The sequence below is a fragment of the Zea mays genome, chromosome 7 (genome assembly GCF_902167145.1).
Source record: "Zea mays cultivar B73 chromosome 7, Zm-B73-REFERENCE-NAM-5.0, whole genome shotgun sequence".
In the NCBI taxonomy this organism is placed as follows: domain Eukaryota; kingdom Viridiplantae; phylum Streptophyta; class Magnoliopsida; order Poales; family Poaceae; genus Zea; species Zea mays.
Window position 1 is genome coordinate 142,453,835 of NC_050102.1, and position 18,417 is coordinate 142,472,251.

An 18,417-nucleotide genomic window follows, 5' to 3' on the forward strand; every position below is an offset into this window, starting at 1 on the left:
TTTTGCTGTGGTGTGTAGGGAGCGGAGAACTCGTGCTTGATCCCTTCCTCCTCAAGGAACTCCTCCACTTGAAGGTTCTTGAACTCGGACCCGTTGTCGCTCCTTATCTTCTTCACCTTGAGCTCAAACTCATTTTGAGCTCTCCTGAGGAAGCGCTTGAGGGTCCCTTGGGTTTCAGACTTATCCTGCAAAAAGAACACCCAAGTGAAGCGGGAAAAGTCATCAACAATAACTAAACCATACTTACTCCCTCCTATGCTCAGATAGGCGACGGGTCCGAAGAGGTCCATATGCAGCAGCTCCAGGGGTCTTGAAGTGGTCATCACATTCTTGCTGTGATGTGCTCCTCCCACTTGTTTACCTGCTTGACAAGCTGCACAAGGTCTATCTTTTTCGAAATGCACGTTAGTTAAACCTATCACGTGTTCTCCCTTTAGAAGCTTGTGAAGGTTCTTCATCCCCACATGTGCTAAGCGGCGATGCCACAGCCAGCCCATGCTAGTCTTAGCTATTAAGCATGCATCTAGACCGGCCTCCTCTTTTGCAAAATCAACTAAATAAAGTTTGCCGTCTAATACACCCTTAAAAGCTAGTGAACCATCACTTCTTCTAAAGACAGACACATCTACATTTGTAAATAGACAGTTATATCCCATATGACATAATTGACTAACAGATAGCAAATTATATCCAAGACTCTCCACTAAAAATACATTAGAGATAGAATGCTCATTAGAAATTGCAATTTTACCTAACCCTTTTACCTTGCCTTGATTCCCATCACCGAATATAATTGAATCTTGGGAATCCTTATTCTTGACGTAGGAAGTGAACATCTTCTTCTCCCCCGTCATATGGTTTGTGCATCCGCTGTCGATAATCCAGCATGAACCCCCGGATGCATAAACCTGCAAAGCAAATTTAGGCTTGGGACTTAGGTACCCAACTCTTGTTGGGTCCTACAAGGTTAGTCACAATTTCCTTAGGGACCCAAATGCAAGTTTTGTCTCCCTTGCATTTTGCCCCTAACTTCCTAGCAACTATCTTCCTATCCTTTCTACAAATAGCAAAGGAAGCATTTAAAGCACAATAAATTGTAGAAGGTTCATTAACTACTTTCCTAGGAGCATGAATAGTATTCTTTCTAGGCACATAATGAATAGCATTTCTCCTAGTCATATTTCTACCATGCATATAGGAAGAACTAGAAGCAGTCATGGCATAAGCATGTGGATCAAAAGCATCATAACTTCTAAAAGCATTTCTAGAATCTTTCCTATCATGATACAAAAAGGCATGGTTCTTTTTAGTACTAGTAGCCATAGGGGCCTTCCCTTTCTCCTTAGCGGGAATGGGAGCCTTATGGCTTGTTAAGTTCTTGGCTTCCCTTTTGAAGCCAAGTCCATCCTTGATTGAGGGGTGTCTACCAATGGTGTATGCATCCCTTGCAAATTTTAGTTTATCGAAATCATTTTTGCTAGCCTTAAGTTGAGTATTAAGACTAGCCACTTCATCATTCAATTTAGAAATTGAAACCAAGTGATCACTACAGGCATCAACATCGAAATCTTTACACCTAGTGCAAATCTCAACATGTTCTACACAAGATGTTGATTTACTAGATTTTTCTAGTTTAGCATTTAAATCATCAATTATGCTCTTCAAACTAGCAATTGAATCATGACATGTAGACAACTCACAAGAAAGCATTTCATTTCTCTTAATCTCTAATGCAAGTGATTTTTGTGCTTCTACAAACTTGTCATGTTCTTCATATAACAAATCCTCTTGCTTTTCTAAAAGCACATTCTTATCATTCAAGGCATCAATCAATTCATTGATTTTGTCTATCTTAGATCTATCTAAGCCCTTGAATAAGCATGAATAGTCTATGTCATCATCATCACTAGACTCATTATCACTAGAAGAAGCATAAGCGGAGTTTCGAGTACTCACCTTCTTCTCCCTTGCCATAAGGCATGTGTGACGCTCGTTGGGGAAGAGGGATGACTTGTTGAAGGCGGTGGCGGCGAGTCCTTCATTGTCGGAGTCGGAGGAGCAATCCGAATCCCACTCCTTTCCGATATGTGCCTCGCCCTTGGCCTTCTTGTAATTCTTCTTCTTTTCCCTCTTGTTCCCCTGTTCCTGGTCACTATCGTTATCGGGGCAGTTAGCGATAAAATGACCAATCTTACCGCACTTGAAGCATGAGCGTTTCCCCTTTGTCTTGGTCTTGCTTGGCTGCCCCTTGTGACCTTTTAGCACCGTCTTGAAGCGTTTGATGATGAGAGCCATCTCTTCATCATTAAGTCCGGCCGCCTCAATTTGTGCCACCCTGCTAGGTAGCGCCTCCTTGCTTCTTGTTGCCTTGAGAGCAAGAGGTTGAGGCTCGTTGATCGGTCCATTCAAGGCGTCGTCCACGTATCTTGCCTCCTTGATCATCATCCGCCCGCTTACGAATTTTCCGAGTACCTCCTCGGGCGTCATCTTCGTGTACCTGGGATTCTCACGAATATTGTTCACGAGATGAGGATCAAGAACGGTAAATGACCTTAGCATTAGTCGGACGACGTCATGGTCCGTCCATCGCGTGCTTCCGTAGCTCCTTATTTTGTTGATAAGGGTCTTGAGCCGGTTGTATGTTTGGGTTGGCTCCTCGCCCCTTATCATTGCAAACCTTCCAAGCTCGCCCTCCACCAACTCCATTTTAGTGAGCATGGTGATGTCGTTCCCCTCGTGAGAAATCTTGAGGGTGTCCCATATCTGCTTGGCATTGTCCAAGCCGCTCACCTTATTGTACTCGTCCCTGCACAAAGAGGCTAGCAACACAGTAGTGGCTTGTGCATTTTTATGAATTTGTTCATTAATAAACATAGGGCTATCCGAGCTATCAAATTTCATTCCATTCTCTACAATCTCCCATATGCTTGGATGGAGAGAGAATAAATGACTACGCATTTTGTGACTCCAAAATCCGTAGTCCTCCCCATCAAAGTGTGGAGGTTTGCCGAGAGGAATGGAAAGCAAATGCGAATTCGAACTATGTGGAATACGAGAATAATCAAATGAAAAGTTTGAATTGACCGTCTTCCTGTAGTCGTTGTCATCGTCCTTTTGGGAAGAAGAGGATTCGTCACTGTCGTAGTAGACGATCTCCTTGATGCGCCTTGTCTTCTTCTTCTTCCCATCTTTACGTCTATGACTCGAGCCAGAGTCGTTGGATTTATCATCTTTTGGCTCGTTGACGAAGGACTCCTTTTCCTTGTCGTTGATCACGATTCCCTTCCCCTTAGGATCCATCTCTTCGGGCGGTTAGTCCCTTTCTTGAAGAGAACGGTTCTGATACCAATTGTGAGCACCTAGAGGGGGGGGGTGAATAGGTGATCCTGTAAAACTTACACTTATAGCCACAAAAACTTGGTTAATCGTTAGCACAATAATTGCCAAGTGGCTAGAGAGGAGCCAAGACACAATAATCACAAGAAATCAATCACAGAGATGACACGGTGGTTATCCCGTGGTTCGGCCAGGTACAAAACTTGCCTACTCCACGTTGTGGCGTCCCAACGGACGAGAGTTGCACTCAACTCCTCTCAAGTGATCCAATGATCAACTTGAATACCATGGTGTTCTTCTTTTCTTTGATCTTTTCCCGTTTGCGAGGAATCTCCACAACTTGGAGTCTCTCGCCCTTACAATTGAATTTCACAAAGAAGCACGGAGTAAGGGAGGGAAGCAACACACACAAATCCACAGCAAAATGCGCACACACATGGCCAAGAAACGAGCTCAAGAGACTATCTCAAAGTTCACACTAGAACGAGCTCGAATCACTGAGAATGACAAACGAATGCGCAAAGACTGAGTGTGGATGATCAAGAATGCTCTAAGGTTGCTTGGTTGTCTCCTCCATGCGCCTAGGGGTCCCTTTTATAGCCCCAAGGCAGCTAGGAGCCGTTGAGAACAAATCTGGAAGGCCATCCTTGCCTTCTGTCGTCGGGCGCACCGGACAGTCCGGTGCACACCGGACACTGTCCGGTGCCCGATTTATTTCCTTAAACAGCGCAGCCGACCGTTGCCGACCGTTGCAGATCTGGCGCACCGGACAGTCCGGTGCACACCGGACAGTCCGGTGCCTCCTTCCGACCGTTGGCCAGACCACGTGTCGCGCGCAGATTCCGCGGCCGACCGTTGGCTCGGCCGACCGTTGGCTCACCGGACAGTCCGGTGCACACCGGACAGTCCGGTGAATTTTAGCCGTACGCCGTCGGCAAATTCCCGAGAGCAGCGTCTTCAGGTCGAGGCAGCCTGGCGCACCGGACACTGTCCGGTGCACCACCGGACAGTCCGGTGCCCCAGACCGAAACAGCCTGTTGGCTGTACACAGCCAACAATCTCCTTTTCTTCTTCTCTCTGTTTCTAACACTTAGATAAATATATTAGTACACAAAACCAATGTACTAAGGCTTAGAAACATACCTTTGCTCTAGATTTGCACTTTGTTCATCCATGGGCATGAATCACATTTAAGCACTTGTGTTGACACTCAATCACCAAAATACTTAGAAATGGCCCAAGGGCACATTTCCCTTTCAATAATCCTGTTGAACACAGCCGCACTAAGCACTTAGACATCCGACATCACTTTCTGAGAGACCACGAGCAAAAGGGAGATATCGAGGTGTTCCATATTAGCACCGAGAACCAGCTAGCCGATATCTTTACCAAGCCTTTAGATGAGAAAACCTTTTGCAGGTTGCGTAGTGAGCTAAATGTCTTAGATTCACGTAACTTGGATTGATCTATAGCATACATGTGTTTTATGCCTTTGATCATGTTACTTATACATTCATGCAATTTGTTGCTTATTTATGGTGCTCACGTTGTGCAAGGGATCCCCGGACCTCACGAGTCCATGTGTGAATGATGCACATATTTATGGGGAGATGTGCTACAACTTGACCCTTTGAGACTAACCTTTGTGTTTAAGTGTACTTGATGTAGTCTCAAAGGTGCATTGAAAGGGAAAGGTGAACTTGGACCATGCAAAGACTTCCATTGCACTCCGGTATTAGTGTACTCACCTCCAAGTTCATTCTTATGCTCTTATTGCCTTTGCGCTCTTAATTGACATTTTTGGTGAGGCTATGGGGTTAAAGGGCCAAAAATGATCCCGTTTTGGTGCTTGATGCCAAAGGGGGGAGAAATTAAGGCCAAAGTAAATGGATCAACTACCACTTGAGAATTTTGAAAATAGTAGAGTTAGGATTTTTGATTTGCCAAAATACTCTTACTGCAAAATTTGGTCTCTTGTGAGGGAGAATTTATGATTATGGGAAAAAGGGGGAGTTTTTTACACTTGATCAATTTTTCAATTGGAATATCTCTCTTTATGCCTAAACAAGTGTGTTTGACTTAGAGATAGGAAAATGAATTTGATTTGCAAAAACAAACCAAGTGGTGGCAAAGAATGATCCAAATATGCCAAATGAGAATAAAAAACAATTTGGTCTTCAATTTGAATCGATGTTGCATGTTTTGCATTGCTTTTTGATGTGTTGGCATAAATCACCAAAAAGGGGGAGATTGAAAGGGAAATGTGCCCTTGGGCCATTTCTATAATATTTTGGTGATTAAATGTCCAACACATAGTGAGTGAGATATTATGTGTCAAACAAGCAAAAGTTGCAAATCATGTAACAAGGTACGTTTCTAGACTTAGTACATTGTTTTGAGTACTAACATATTTTGTCTAAGTGCTAGAAACAGAGAAAAGAAGAGAAGAGAAGAGAAGGATTGCAAGTGACTTGGCTGTGTACAGCCGAAGTCCAGCTCAGTCTGGCACACCGGACTGTCCGGTGGTGCACCGGACAGTGTTCGGTGCGCCAGGCCAGCCTCCGGTGAACAGGACACTCTCGGGAAAGTTTGGCGGCGTACGGCTATAATTCACCGGACTGTCCTGTGGTGCACCGGACTGCCCGGTGAGCCAACGGCCGCCAGCGCAATGGTCGGCCGCGCAATCCGCGGGCGACGCGTGGCCCGCGCCAACGGTCGGCAGGGGGCACCGGACTGTCCGGTGTGCACCAGACAGTGTCCGGTGCACCATCTGCCACGAATCTGCAACGGTCGTCTGTGCCAGAATAGGAAGGAGATCGCGCACCGGACATGAACAGTGACTATCCGGTGGTGCACCGGACTGTCCGGTGCGCCATCCGACAGAAGGCAAGGATAGCCTTCCTTGTTGGCCTCCAACGGCTCCTAGCTGCCTTGGGGCTATAAAAGGGACACCTAGGCACATGGAGGAGTTACCCAAGTATTCACTAAGCATTCTAAGACTCCCACACTCCGTCTCCGCGCACTTGATCGATCGTGTTAGTGATTTGAGCTCCGTTCTAGTTGTGAACTCTTTGTGCTTCATCTTGAGCTCAAGTCTTGGCTTGTGTGCGTGTGTGTGCTGCGGATTTGTGTGTGTTGCTCCCAACCTTACTCTTGTATTTTCATTGTGATCTTTGTTGTAAGGGCAAGAGACTCCAACTTATGGAGATTCCTCGCAAACGGGAAAAAGAGAAAAGCAAGAAAAGTCGTGGTATTCAAGTTGATCATTGGATCACTTGAAAGGGGTTGAGTGCAACCCTCGTCCATTGGGACGCCACAACGTGGAAGTAGGCAAGTGTTACTTGGCTGAACCACGGGATAAAATCGCGTGTCTCTTGTGATTGTTTTCTCTTTGATTGTCTGTGTTCACAAGAGCTTGTTTCAAGCCACTTAACCGTTCTAACCTTCATAACCAAAGTTTTGTGGCTATTAGTGTTGAATTTTACAGGATCACCTATTCACCCTCCTCTAGGTGCTCTCACATGGGACTGGGGTGATGCCGAGAAGGTAGACTATGAGAACCCTTTCTGTGTTAAGTTCATGCAGATTGGTGGGGATCAGCAGCTGGACAATACACCAGTCAGGGAGAAAAACTTTGCTGGACCATCCAGGTCACCATCCACGACACAACACATGGGACTGAGCCAGTGCAACCCATGTTCAACTCCAATGGAAGCTAAGCTAAAACTGTCCAAGGACAGTGATTCTTCTCGAGTTGATTCATCTGAATATAGAAGTTTGATTGGGAGTCTGAGGTACCTGTTGCACACTAGACCTGAACTGAATTTCAATGTTAGCTATCTGAGCCGTTTTATGGAGGCACCAAGTCAGGATCACCTTGCAGCAGTTAAACATTTACTTCGATATGTAGCTGGCACAATGGAGCTTGGGTTGTTCTATCCTAGAGGAACACATAAAAATGTTGTGATCATAGGATATAGTGACAGTGACTTGGGCGGTGATTTAGATGATGGAAGAAGCACCTCTAGAACCATCTTCTTCATTAGTGATTGCCCAGCAACACGGAGTTCACAAAAACAGCACGTGGTGGCCTTGTCGTCTTGTGAGGCTGAGTACATTGCAGGGTCTGAAGCAGCCTGCTAGGCAGTCTGGCTTGCTCGGCTAATTGAGGAGATGCTAGGGAATTTTGTTAAGACACCAGTGATAAAGATGGATAACCTGTCTGCAATTTCTCTGAGCAAGAATCCAGTGTTTCACAAGAGAAGTAAACACATAAAATTGAAGTATCATTTTATCAGGGAGTGCGTTGATCGAGGGGAGATTGAGCTGGAAGCTGTTGGCACCTCTGATTAGTTGGCCGACATCCTGACAAAAGCTTTGGCAAAAGTGCGATTTCAAGACCTTCGGGGAAGGATTGGAGTAATCAAACTGCATTCGACTCTAAACTAAGGGGGAGATTGTTAGTTAGTTTCAGAGTTTAGTTAAGTTTGCATCTTTCATTTCAGTGTCTGTGAAATAATAGTTGGCTGAGTCAGGGAGCTGTCCTGATCGCCGGGGAGTGGAGGTTCGCGCAAAGCGCGCCCACGCGTGAGTTCATGCCGGTCTTCTTGTCCACTAGTGGCGTGCGTGGTGTGGTCGCCATGGCGCTGAATGCGGAAGCATTGAGAAGACCGTGCTGCATGTGTTGCATCTTATAAAATGGAAAAAACCAAAAAGGCGGCAGCTAGTGCGAGTTGTTCTGGCCGTCCATACATCGTTCGTGTACTCTGTGTTTTTCCTCCAAGCGCTTCTGTTCTTCTTCTTCCTCAGGTGCTTGACGCCAGCGACAGCAGGTGTTCGTGAGGCAATCGGGACCTGTCACTTGACTCGCTGGCACCCGATAACTAACGCGGTGCCGATGTGGCACCTAGCTCGGTACCACAGATCTTGGCGCCGAGCTAGGAAGCCCTATAAATCGGTTGTTTCCTGGCCGAGAGCTCCATCGAGCCATTGAATCGCTTGTTTCAATCTACTTCCATAGCACCCAGAAATGCTCCAATCTTCGTATTCGAGTTAGAAAACTCTGATTTGATCCTTATAGCTTGAAGACTGGTGTCTCACGGATTCATTTGTTACTTATATTGCGTTGTATGGTTTCGATTAATTAGTTTTGATTGGTACGCATATTGCTATTAGTTATGATTCCTAGGATATATGGTTCATATGATGACTACAATTTGTTAGATAGTTTGTGAAAGATACGTATTTATAAGTTAAAATCATTTCTGCTATTTTTATATAGTTATGTTAATATATAATCGCTTGTTAGATGAAAGATATGTATCACTAGTCATTGTGGTAGAAGAAATGTTGTCCTCGGGAGTTATATTCAGACGTATCTAGTAAGGATGCTTCTGTTCCTCCTGATCTTTCTGCGGCTAATTGTGACTGTGGCACACCGGCTTGGGTATGTCAATCCAAACATCCAGACACGACTGCTCACTGCTTCTACACTTGTGGTGGTTTTAACGCGCATAGCTTATGACTTGTGTGTTATTGATGTTTACTAGATGTGTACTAATGCTTCATTCCATTCTTGTAGGATCACTTGAGGTGTGTTTTTTCTAGTGGATCGACGGTCCTGATAAATTTGACCCTCGATACCTCCTTTTCGCTAATTGGTTGTGCGAAAGGAATACAATGAGCGTTTTAAGCGTTGGGTGCCTCCTCCCCTGAACCCGCCACCAATGACGGATGAGGAGAACTTAGCCACAAAAAGACTACTGGATTCTCTGCCTCATTGCGATTGCGGAGATCGTGCTGTGATATGTGAGGACACTACGAAGTACTTCATGTGTCCCAACAGTAATTATGTGAGTGCATAACAAATGTCCAAAAATTTGTTATTTTTGCACAAATTTACTAATTTATTCTCCTACAACCATACTGTGCAACGTCGTTGTGCATACGAGTGTCTCACCTTAAACGATCTCTTGTGGTTCACAGAATATTCCTGTAGCCATCGTCTCAGTGTAGGCAAGTCCTTAAAAATTAAGCCTTTCTTAATCTCAATGCTGTCAGCGTTATCCGTAGCCTCTAGCAGCTCATCATCTCGTTCTTCTGCGTATGCACCATTGGAGTGACTTAGACTGCTAAATTCATGTACCATAAGGTCACGTTCCGGACACAAACGTCTGATGAGTTCCATTTCTTGCTCGGTCAATTCTTGAACTGGACGGTCGTCATCGGAATCAAAGGCCCGTATAGCCTCATATGGCTCCTCCTCATACTCAATCTGAACATCAACACTATTTGAGGCCCTGCATATGTGGTCCATATTGGATGATAGGGGCACAGGAAGATAAGCACCATCATCTAGTTGTGGACCTCCTGCATTGCGTCGAATGGGTAAATACTACATTAAAGCCTCATCAAAGGAATTAACGATGCATAGGAATAGCGTGACAAAGACAGTTACTAGGATGATCATGGTCAAAGGGATCTCCTAGTGGCTACCGTGGGATTCGAGGCCCCACAAATGCCACAGACTGGATAAGAAATTCCAACCTTGTTCGGGGGCCAATTGAGCATCATCCACAACAACCACTTCTTCCGGACGGTCGGTCATATGAGCTTCACAAGGAGATGCATTGGGCAGTTGTGGATATAAACCGATTAGAGCTTCGCAATGATCAAAGGATAACATTCACATGACTAGATCCAAACATGGAGGAACAATCATCATCACAATTTTGACATGTTTCACCCTGTCATCTTCAGAGCCAATAGAGATCAACCGTCGGAATACTGTCCTAGATACAACATGGGACAATAAACCTTCAATCAATATGCCAGGGTCGTTTAAATTGCAACGAATCTCCTCACAAGTCCTAGCGAAAATCTGGTCAAAATAGGGCCTTTCATCGAACATAACCGTCACCTTCTTCATTCCATCAAAACTAACATTTCTATAAACATCTTCCTCCACGCTTCCTCCATAATATAGTGTCACTAGGGTGTCCATCTATTGCAAACACAAATTCATAACTCAATAACCATTATAGATGGTACCTGACTAACACTATCAACTAATGCCTAACTAATTACTGTCCCCATCTACTAATCTACTAATGCCTAAATACTTACTAAGTAAGAAAGAAGTAATGGCTACTTACTAACTAATAACTAACCACATCAAACAAAGTTATATAATGAAATAAGGTATACCTGAGGTCGCGGTGGATACAAGGTGCCGGTGGTGGTGGTGGAGTCGGACGACCTCGTATCTAAAAAAATACTGTCAATAAAAATTTCGGCAGCACCTCCCCTATACGATGATGTTTCTAAAACCTGCACAGAAACGAATAGCACGATGGCTGACATACACATTCACTTTTCAAAATAATTTGGTTGTAACTAAGTACACAAACCAGTCACAAATTAACTAGAAAGTGTGTAATAAAGTCAACAAAACTAAACTAAACAAAAATAAACTAACTATAATGAACTGATCAAAACTAAACAAACTAAGTGGACAAACAAGTTCACAAAGTAACTAGCAATATCTAAGTAACTAAACACAGTAAACATAGTAAATAAAACTAAACATAGTAAAACATACTAAACTAAGTAACTAAAACAATCCAAAATATATACTAAACAAAATTAACTAACTATATTAAACTAATCTAATAATATCTAAACATACTAAACAAAACTAAATTAATTTTACTAAACAAACTAAATAACTAAAACTAACCTAGGCCGACGACGGAGTCGGCGAGGGAGGAGCAGGCGGCGGCGAGGGGTTGTGGCGGGGGAGGAGCAGGCCGATGGCGGGGAGGAGCTAGGCTGGCGACTTGGTGGCGGTGACAGCGGCTTGGAGTGGTGAGGGCGTGCGGCGGCGGCGGCTCGGTGGCAACGACAGCGGTTCAATACGCGTTGGCAGGTCCGAGACGACCATTGGCGGCGCGGCCTACGGTGGCTGGGTGCAGCGACGGCTAGAGCTCGGGCGAGAGAGACAACGAGGGAGAGAATGGGGAAAGAGAAAGCGAGCCACGTGTTTATGCTAGCTCAGTACCAAGATCTGTGGCGTCGAGTTAGGGGCCACGTCGGCACCGCGTCAGCCCTCGCGTGCCAGCGGGTCAGGTACCTCGGTGCCATGGCCTACGGCGCCGAGAAAAGGGTCCAAACACAAAAATAAGTTATTCAGGGGTCGAAACGTTAATTTTTCGAAAAAGGGACCAAAATATAAAAAATTCGGTCCGCTAGCTCTGGAAATTCCGCGGACCGCATACGATATGACATACGCTACTGGAGTCGCATTGCTGGCCCTTGCTCATCCTTTGCTTGTGACAGTAAAGAGTTTTCCTTAATATATAATATAAATGGTATCAAGAGTTGAATGGCCAGAGCGGAAAATCTAAGTGTACAATCAATTGTTGACACTTGGAGAGGTCACCCCACGATGGTAACCTCATCCTCGCATCAATCCACCCTCTACCAGTATACCCTAGTCTAAACCTCTTAGAAATGTAAGAAATCCTAAAGAAACATACCTAAGGGATTATTTGGTTAGAGGTGGATTGGAGGGGATTAAATATCCACCTATTTTAATAAATTTAAAATGGCACGTGTAGGGGTGGTATATATCATGATTCAAATGTTTCTTCATGAAAAGTTTGAGTCCTTAATTAATTGTGGTTCAAAAATAAATAGAACTAGAGCTCGATCCTAATATGATCTGATCCTTAAATTTTATAGTGTAAAACTTAGAGCCCATCATCATCCCTAGGCACGCATCCATAATGCACCTATAAATGTAATCTATCATAAAATTTGACATAAAACTCATTTTGTAAAATTAATTAAAAAATAACAAATTTTAGGTGTGATTGCACTATAACCAAGTCCAATGAACTTTCAATTATTGTGCATTTGCACCTAAATTTTTTGTTTTAGTTTAAATTTAGCTAGTTTTAAATTTTGTTTCAACTTCTATATTAAATGATCAACATGATCGACAAAGCCTACCCCTTAATCCTCTCTAATCTCCATGCAACCAAACAAGCCCTTGAAGCCTTGAGCGTGACCTCACTGACCCCCTTTGTGGTAGCTCCACCATCCCCTTCACAACCTAAAAGCATCAAGTACGTCGATGATCGCAGGTTAGCAGGGGGGTGAATTCCATGTGAATGGTCCATTGTTGCCTGCAATGTATATCCCACCCACTATGAATGGAATGTATGTTCCAACTACTATGAATGTTCACTCGCCCCCTTCTCCCCTACACCCTCCTTTGCTTCTAGTTAGGATGCAAGACTTCTATGTTCTGCCCCCTCCCCTGCTACCCTAGGAGTGGATGTCACTATTGATGCCTTCATCAATGAAGATGAGGAAACCTTTGAGAGTGGAGACCTTGACACTACAAGCTCTGAGTTCTCCTAAGAGGGATGCACCCACTCTAAGGATGCATGGGTGTCCCTTGGTCATGACAACATCACAAAAGACTTCTCTTTACCTACATTGAGCCACCTACCCTTCTTACAGAGGCGACCACATTCATTCATGTTGCCCTCGGTTTTGTTGTGCTCTTCCTCCCAGTTAATTTATTTGTGTCCTCAAGTTGTGCCATGATCATCAGGTGTGGTTCGCATCACGAGCTTGACTACCTCTACTGTCCAGCACATTGTGCATGAGGGAGTTGAGCTCTCCTTAGATTGGCTAGAGGAGACTACATAGATGTTCTATAGAGTCCCTCCTTACATCACATTCATTGCATTTATAGAATGTTTTGCATGATTATGTGAGGTGGCAGAGATCGACCAGGACCTACCTCTATGCGGAAGACTTATTCCCGCTCTACCTTCTTCTTGAGGTTAATGAATACTTGGAGAAACCTTACAAAGTAAAGACATGCAAGTTGTATCACTCGAGTGATACAATTAGGGTTTGGCGCATGAAGAATCAAGTAGATGTCCATGGGAACCTGACTTATGTTTTCTAGCCATCAACTTCTCCGCCTCCAGGGCCATTATTTGGGACCATTGACTTTTTAGTAGATATGAATGAGCACACCCTCAACCCCATGTTGATGGCAAAAATTTCACCATTTCATACACTCAAAATACCATAAAAACCTCAAAATGAAAGGAAGATAAATATAACATGGTCATATTTTATTAAACAAGTTCCATATACCCATGATGTATTTTTCTGTAGAATTTTAGAAAATGAATATATGAGCCTGTTGGACAACCATATGGATCCAACAACACTCTCAGGCCCTCCATGATCCATGAAACACACTCCTAAGTATTTCTAGACCTTGGATGCTAAGTGTGTTTTCTCTTAATGGCTCAACATGAGAGAACATGGATTGGTGGACCCACAAATGACCAAAGTAACATACTTACGGGTCCACACTAGCATATACACACAAGAGCCAAGCCAAGAGGCCCCACACTATAGTGTAAGGGCCATATGGCAAGGGGTTGACCGATCCACACCCTATCGCTTAATGGTCCTAGTGCACCCACCAACCTTCAACGTGTTTCCATGCAAATAAGCACACATTTGACAAATCTTCACCATACATTTTATGATAGTTTGATCCAAGGGATGTGATGTGAAACATATAGATCCATGGATCCACTTCTTAACCCCTATAAATAGAGGCACACACCCTCCTCTCCATTCATGTCTCAAGCTCCAAGTGAAGAGTAGAATAACAAAATTGTATTCCTAGTTTAGTAGAATAGTTTAGTGTGTGAGTTCGAGAGATTATTGAGCTTTGATTGAGTTTCCAGATCTAGTCTTTTGAAGAGTATCATATAGCTCTTTGTAACTTTCCCTTTTTAGTAAGATTTTACTTTATTTATAATATTATTATTTCTCTACTTTACTTAATCTTTACTTTGTGTGACACTATACTTGTTATATTGTTTTTGTGGTATATCATAGCATATAGTTGATGCATGATAGATTGTGATTTAGGAACCCACACTTGTACATTGATCACCACCTTAATGAATGCTCTAATTGATGCTCTTACTTGTAAATGTACCTCAGTCTTACTTTATCTTGGATCCGCCACTACTGACTATACAAGTTGAATGTATTCATTCTCATATATTGTGAGGCGGCGACATCTAATTTGTGAGGCGGCGACATCTAGAATTGCATCTGGAAAAGAAAATAACACGTAAAAACTTGAGCACTGCTACAATGAATAACCACGGCTCAGTCCGTCAGCGCGGTGGTGTTGCTGCCCAGCAGCGCGGCCTTCTCCCTGAACTGTTTCCACTCGTCGAACACTTGGGTGAGCTTCTGGAGCTTGGATTGGAGTCCCACGAGGCAGTTGGCGTGCACCGTGCACACCCTGTAGAAGTCCTTGCGGAGCTCGCAGAAGCCGCTGAGGTAGGCCGTGTCCACGAACTGCACCCGCACGCCATGCCGCGCCGACAGCTCCTGCTTCACCTGGTCGAACACGTACTGCTCGTGCGCGCCGGGAAACCCTTTCCGCGACTCGTACCAGCTCCCGTAGAACGCCACCATCCGCGCGTTCGCCTTAGCGTACACGAACCCGCCGTTGGCCAGCTTGTTCAGGTCGTACGGGTTGTCGCCGTAGAAGAAATCGCACGACATGGCCATGTCGGCGCCTACCGGGATGCGCAGCAGCGGGTTCCGCAGCCAGATGATGTCCACATCCTGCGCACATTGGTTATACTTATACCAGCATTCATAAACATGCACGCACGCGTCCAGTCAGTTCTGGCTGCAGCAGATCTTTCAGCTCTGATCGGACCCCGACACCCAGTGCTGCTCACCGTGAAGACGAAGCTGTAGCCGAGCTCCAGGATCCGGGCCTGGAACCGGTTCCTGCGCCACATCATGTCCAGGTAGTCCTTCTGCATGTACGACTGCTCCGCCGCGTAGTCGACGCCGTCGACGCGGAGGTGGTAGCAGAGCCGGTGCACGTGCTGGCACCGCTCGTACGCCATGGCGTCGACGGCGACGACGATCAGGTGCTTTAGCAGCGGCGCCGTCCTTACGCCCAGGCGGAAGCTCTGCAGGAAGAGGTCCAGGAGCGAGCCGGGAGCCGTCCACGCCTCGTTCGTGAAGGTCATAATGATGGTCCTGTCGTCCATGGCGGCTCGCTTCAGTAGCTCCAGCAGCTCGTGGTCGGTTGAATTGCCGGCCTGCTTGCAGTAGCCAGTAGCGGAGTGGACACGTCAAGAATTCATCGTAGTCAGACGACCAGCCAGGTAATAACAACTTCCGATCAAAACAGGGTGATTATTAGGACTGCATTTACATATATATGGCAAAGAAGGATCCTTGCTAATTGCTATAATGCATGCACTGACCATGTGAAGCTTCTTCATGCTGGGATCAGCTTGAGTTCCGTTACCGTTACCCAAGACGACGGATTCTTGCTGTGCCGGCAGGACGCCGCAGGGGCACGGAGCAGGCGGCAGTAGCAGCAGGATACAGGCCGCGGTGACGGCTGCTCCAAGCAAGAAACCCAAGAAATTCTTCGTGCTGTGGCTGTACGACGACATCTCGAAGAAGAACAGAGCCTTGCAAGCACAACCAGGAGGCAGCAACCTGCCCTGCCTCGTAGAGTTGCAGTGGAGTAGTACAAGTAGACGGACGGCCAACCCTTTTTTTAAGAGGAATCAGTACTCGTTGACTGGGCTTTCTACCAGTCGCTGATACCAGAGCGGATCCAGAATTTTTCTATAACCTAGACCAAATCTACTAAATTTCACTCTTAATTTTATCTTAACTATTTTATACCATATTAAATAAAAACTTAAATAAAATTACATGGATCAAGCCTCGGGCCACGACCCGGATGGCCCGGGGTATAGATCCGCCCTTGGCTGATACCAACTTTACCAAGATGTCAAATCTAAGGCGCGGTTTATTAATTTCATTAAGCCGTTAAACAAGTGCCATCATTAACAAAAGGAAAAAGTTAAGTTAAACAAGTGCCATATGAGGCCCTCGACCAAGCAATTTAGGGTTAGTACTGTCTACACTAGCCTGTTTGGTTCAGCTTTTTTCTAACCAGCTTTTCTGGGAATCTGACTGTGGGACTGTGTAGAGAATATGAGTATCGTTGCGATTATGTGTGAAGGAAGATGAATGTGTACATAGGGCTCAGGATCTAGAAAATGACAAATTCCTACTATTGGAACGACTCAACCGATTATGTGTTTATATTGATTTTATATGGTTTTTACCAAAACAATTTTTTTAGAAGCTGGCTAGATATATCATTAGATATAGTGATGTCTTCTATGGCATCCTTCACAATAAATGTAAAATATGAGAGCCCTATTTTCATCCACCCGACATTCGTGTGGCCATAAACTTGACCAAGGACATACGTGATGCCGGGGTCATACTGTTCAAGGATGTCCTGCTTTAGGAGCATCGTTTTGGAGAACGTCGGGGGCTCCTACATAAAACTTTCTACTTATAAAGCACTAGGGCCTAGCGGGGCCTCAATGTGCGAAGATGACATGAAGTCGAGCCTACTATATGAGTCTATCACTATATCTTCTGCTGATAGAGCCATAAAGAGTGTTTTGCTGGCATCCATAGATATAGCTTTTATCGAATACTAATAGTATTAAATTAATGTTAAAAGTCATTAAATAATATGAATGCATCATTAATATTAGAAGTTTATGAGGGTCTCTCAATCCTTCAGTATGCAGATGACACTATACTCTTCTTGGATCATGATCTGGACAAATCTTGCAATATGAAGCTTCTTCTTTTTGCTTTTGAGCAAGTGTCAGGTCTAAAGATTAACTTCCACAAGAATGAGTTGTTCTGCTTCAGGACAGCTTAAGACAACCTAGACCTATATACAGAGCTCTTTGGGTGCAAAGCTAGGAACTTCCCGATAAACTACCTTGGTATCCCAACTCCCTTTAGAAGATTAAGAAACTATGATTGGGTTAAGGTCGAGGAGCGTTTTGAGAAGAGACTTAGCATCTGGAAGGGGAAGCACCTCTCAATCAGAGGACGTCTGACTTTGATTAATTCGATGCTTGGTAGCTTTCTAATGTACATGATGTCATTCTTCTCCATACCCAAAGGAGTCCTTAAGAAGTTGGATTATTTTTGTTCTAGATTCTTTTAGCAAGGGGACAAAGATAAAAAGAAATATAGACTTGCTAAATGTAGTATTCTGTGTGAACCTAAGTACCAAGGGGGCCTTGGCAACACTAAGAATATTGCATTACTTAGCAAGTGGCTATATAAATTGCTCACCTCCGATGGGATGTGGTAGGAAATACTTCGAAACAAGTATTTGGGCTCAAAACCTTTGGCTCAAGTATAGTGGAAAATTGGGGACTCTCACTTTTGGTCCTGCTTAATGAGGGTGAAGCTTGACTTTCTACGTTTTCGAGCCTTCCTTGTAAAGGATGGATCTCAAGTATGTTTTTGGGAAGACAATTGGTTAAGTAGGACTCCGCTGAAACACCAATATCCATCTCTATATAATAGTGCGAGACCCATGTTCACCACGATAGTAGATGTTCTGAGTGCCTTACCGCCAAGCATCTCTTGGAGGAGACAACTCTTTGGACCCAACTTGATTGTCTGGAATGATTTGTTGTCACATATCGATGGTCTTGTGTTGTCTCACGAACACGATGTCTTCTATTGGAACTTAACCTCAAATGGACAGTTCTCGGTAAAATCACATTACTTGGCTTTAATGCTCAGAAATACCCCTAAAGTGAATAAAGAAATATGGAAACTAAAGGTTTGAAAATTAAAAATCTTCTTATGGTTTTTGTGGCGCAGAGTAATCTCACAAAAGATAATTTAGCTAAGCGAAACTAGAAAGGAAGCTTAGACAACGTCTTTTGTCATAAGCAGGAAACTATTAATCATCTGCTTTTTGAATGTCGCTTAGCCCGGTCGGTCTGGGGCATTTTGCAATTGGTTACGAGTTTTGGTCAACCAGAAAATGTGGATAATTTGTTTAGGTCTTCGACTCGCAACTTCAATAAAATAGCAGATCTTTGTTTCTACTTGGAGCAACGGTCTTATGTTGGGTGCTCTAGCTCTGTA

At 44.3% G+C, this 18,417-nt stretch overlaps 1 protein-coding gene across 2 annotated transcripts; it reads right to left on the reverse strand.

The window, feature by feature from the left end:
- Positions 1-14,327: 14,327 nt before the first annotated feature.
- LOC103647121 (uncharacterized protein At4g15970) lies at positions 14,328-16,028 on the reverse strand. Of its 2 annotated transcripts, none has more exons than XM_008671681.4 (3): positions 15,684-16,028; positions 15,144-15,515; positions 14,328-15,024 (listed from the first exon to the last, which is right to left on the reverse strand). In XM_008671681.4, exons 1-3 carry the CDS (start codon positions 15,876-15,878, stop codon positions 14,557-14,559), a joined length of 1,035 nt encoding a protein of 344 aa, XP_008669903.1. In that variant the 5' UTR covers positions 15,879-16,028; the 3' UTR covers positions 14,328-14,556. The 2 variants fall into 2 exon arrangements, with proteins under 2 accessions (XP_008669903.1, XP_008669902.1); XM_008671680.4 differs by having other exon boundaries at positions 15,144-15,518.
- Between the last annotated feature and the right edge of the window lie 2,389 nt (positions 16,029-18,417).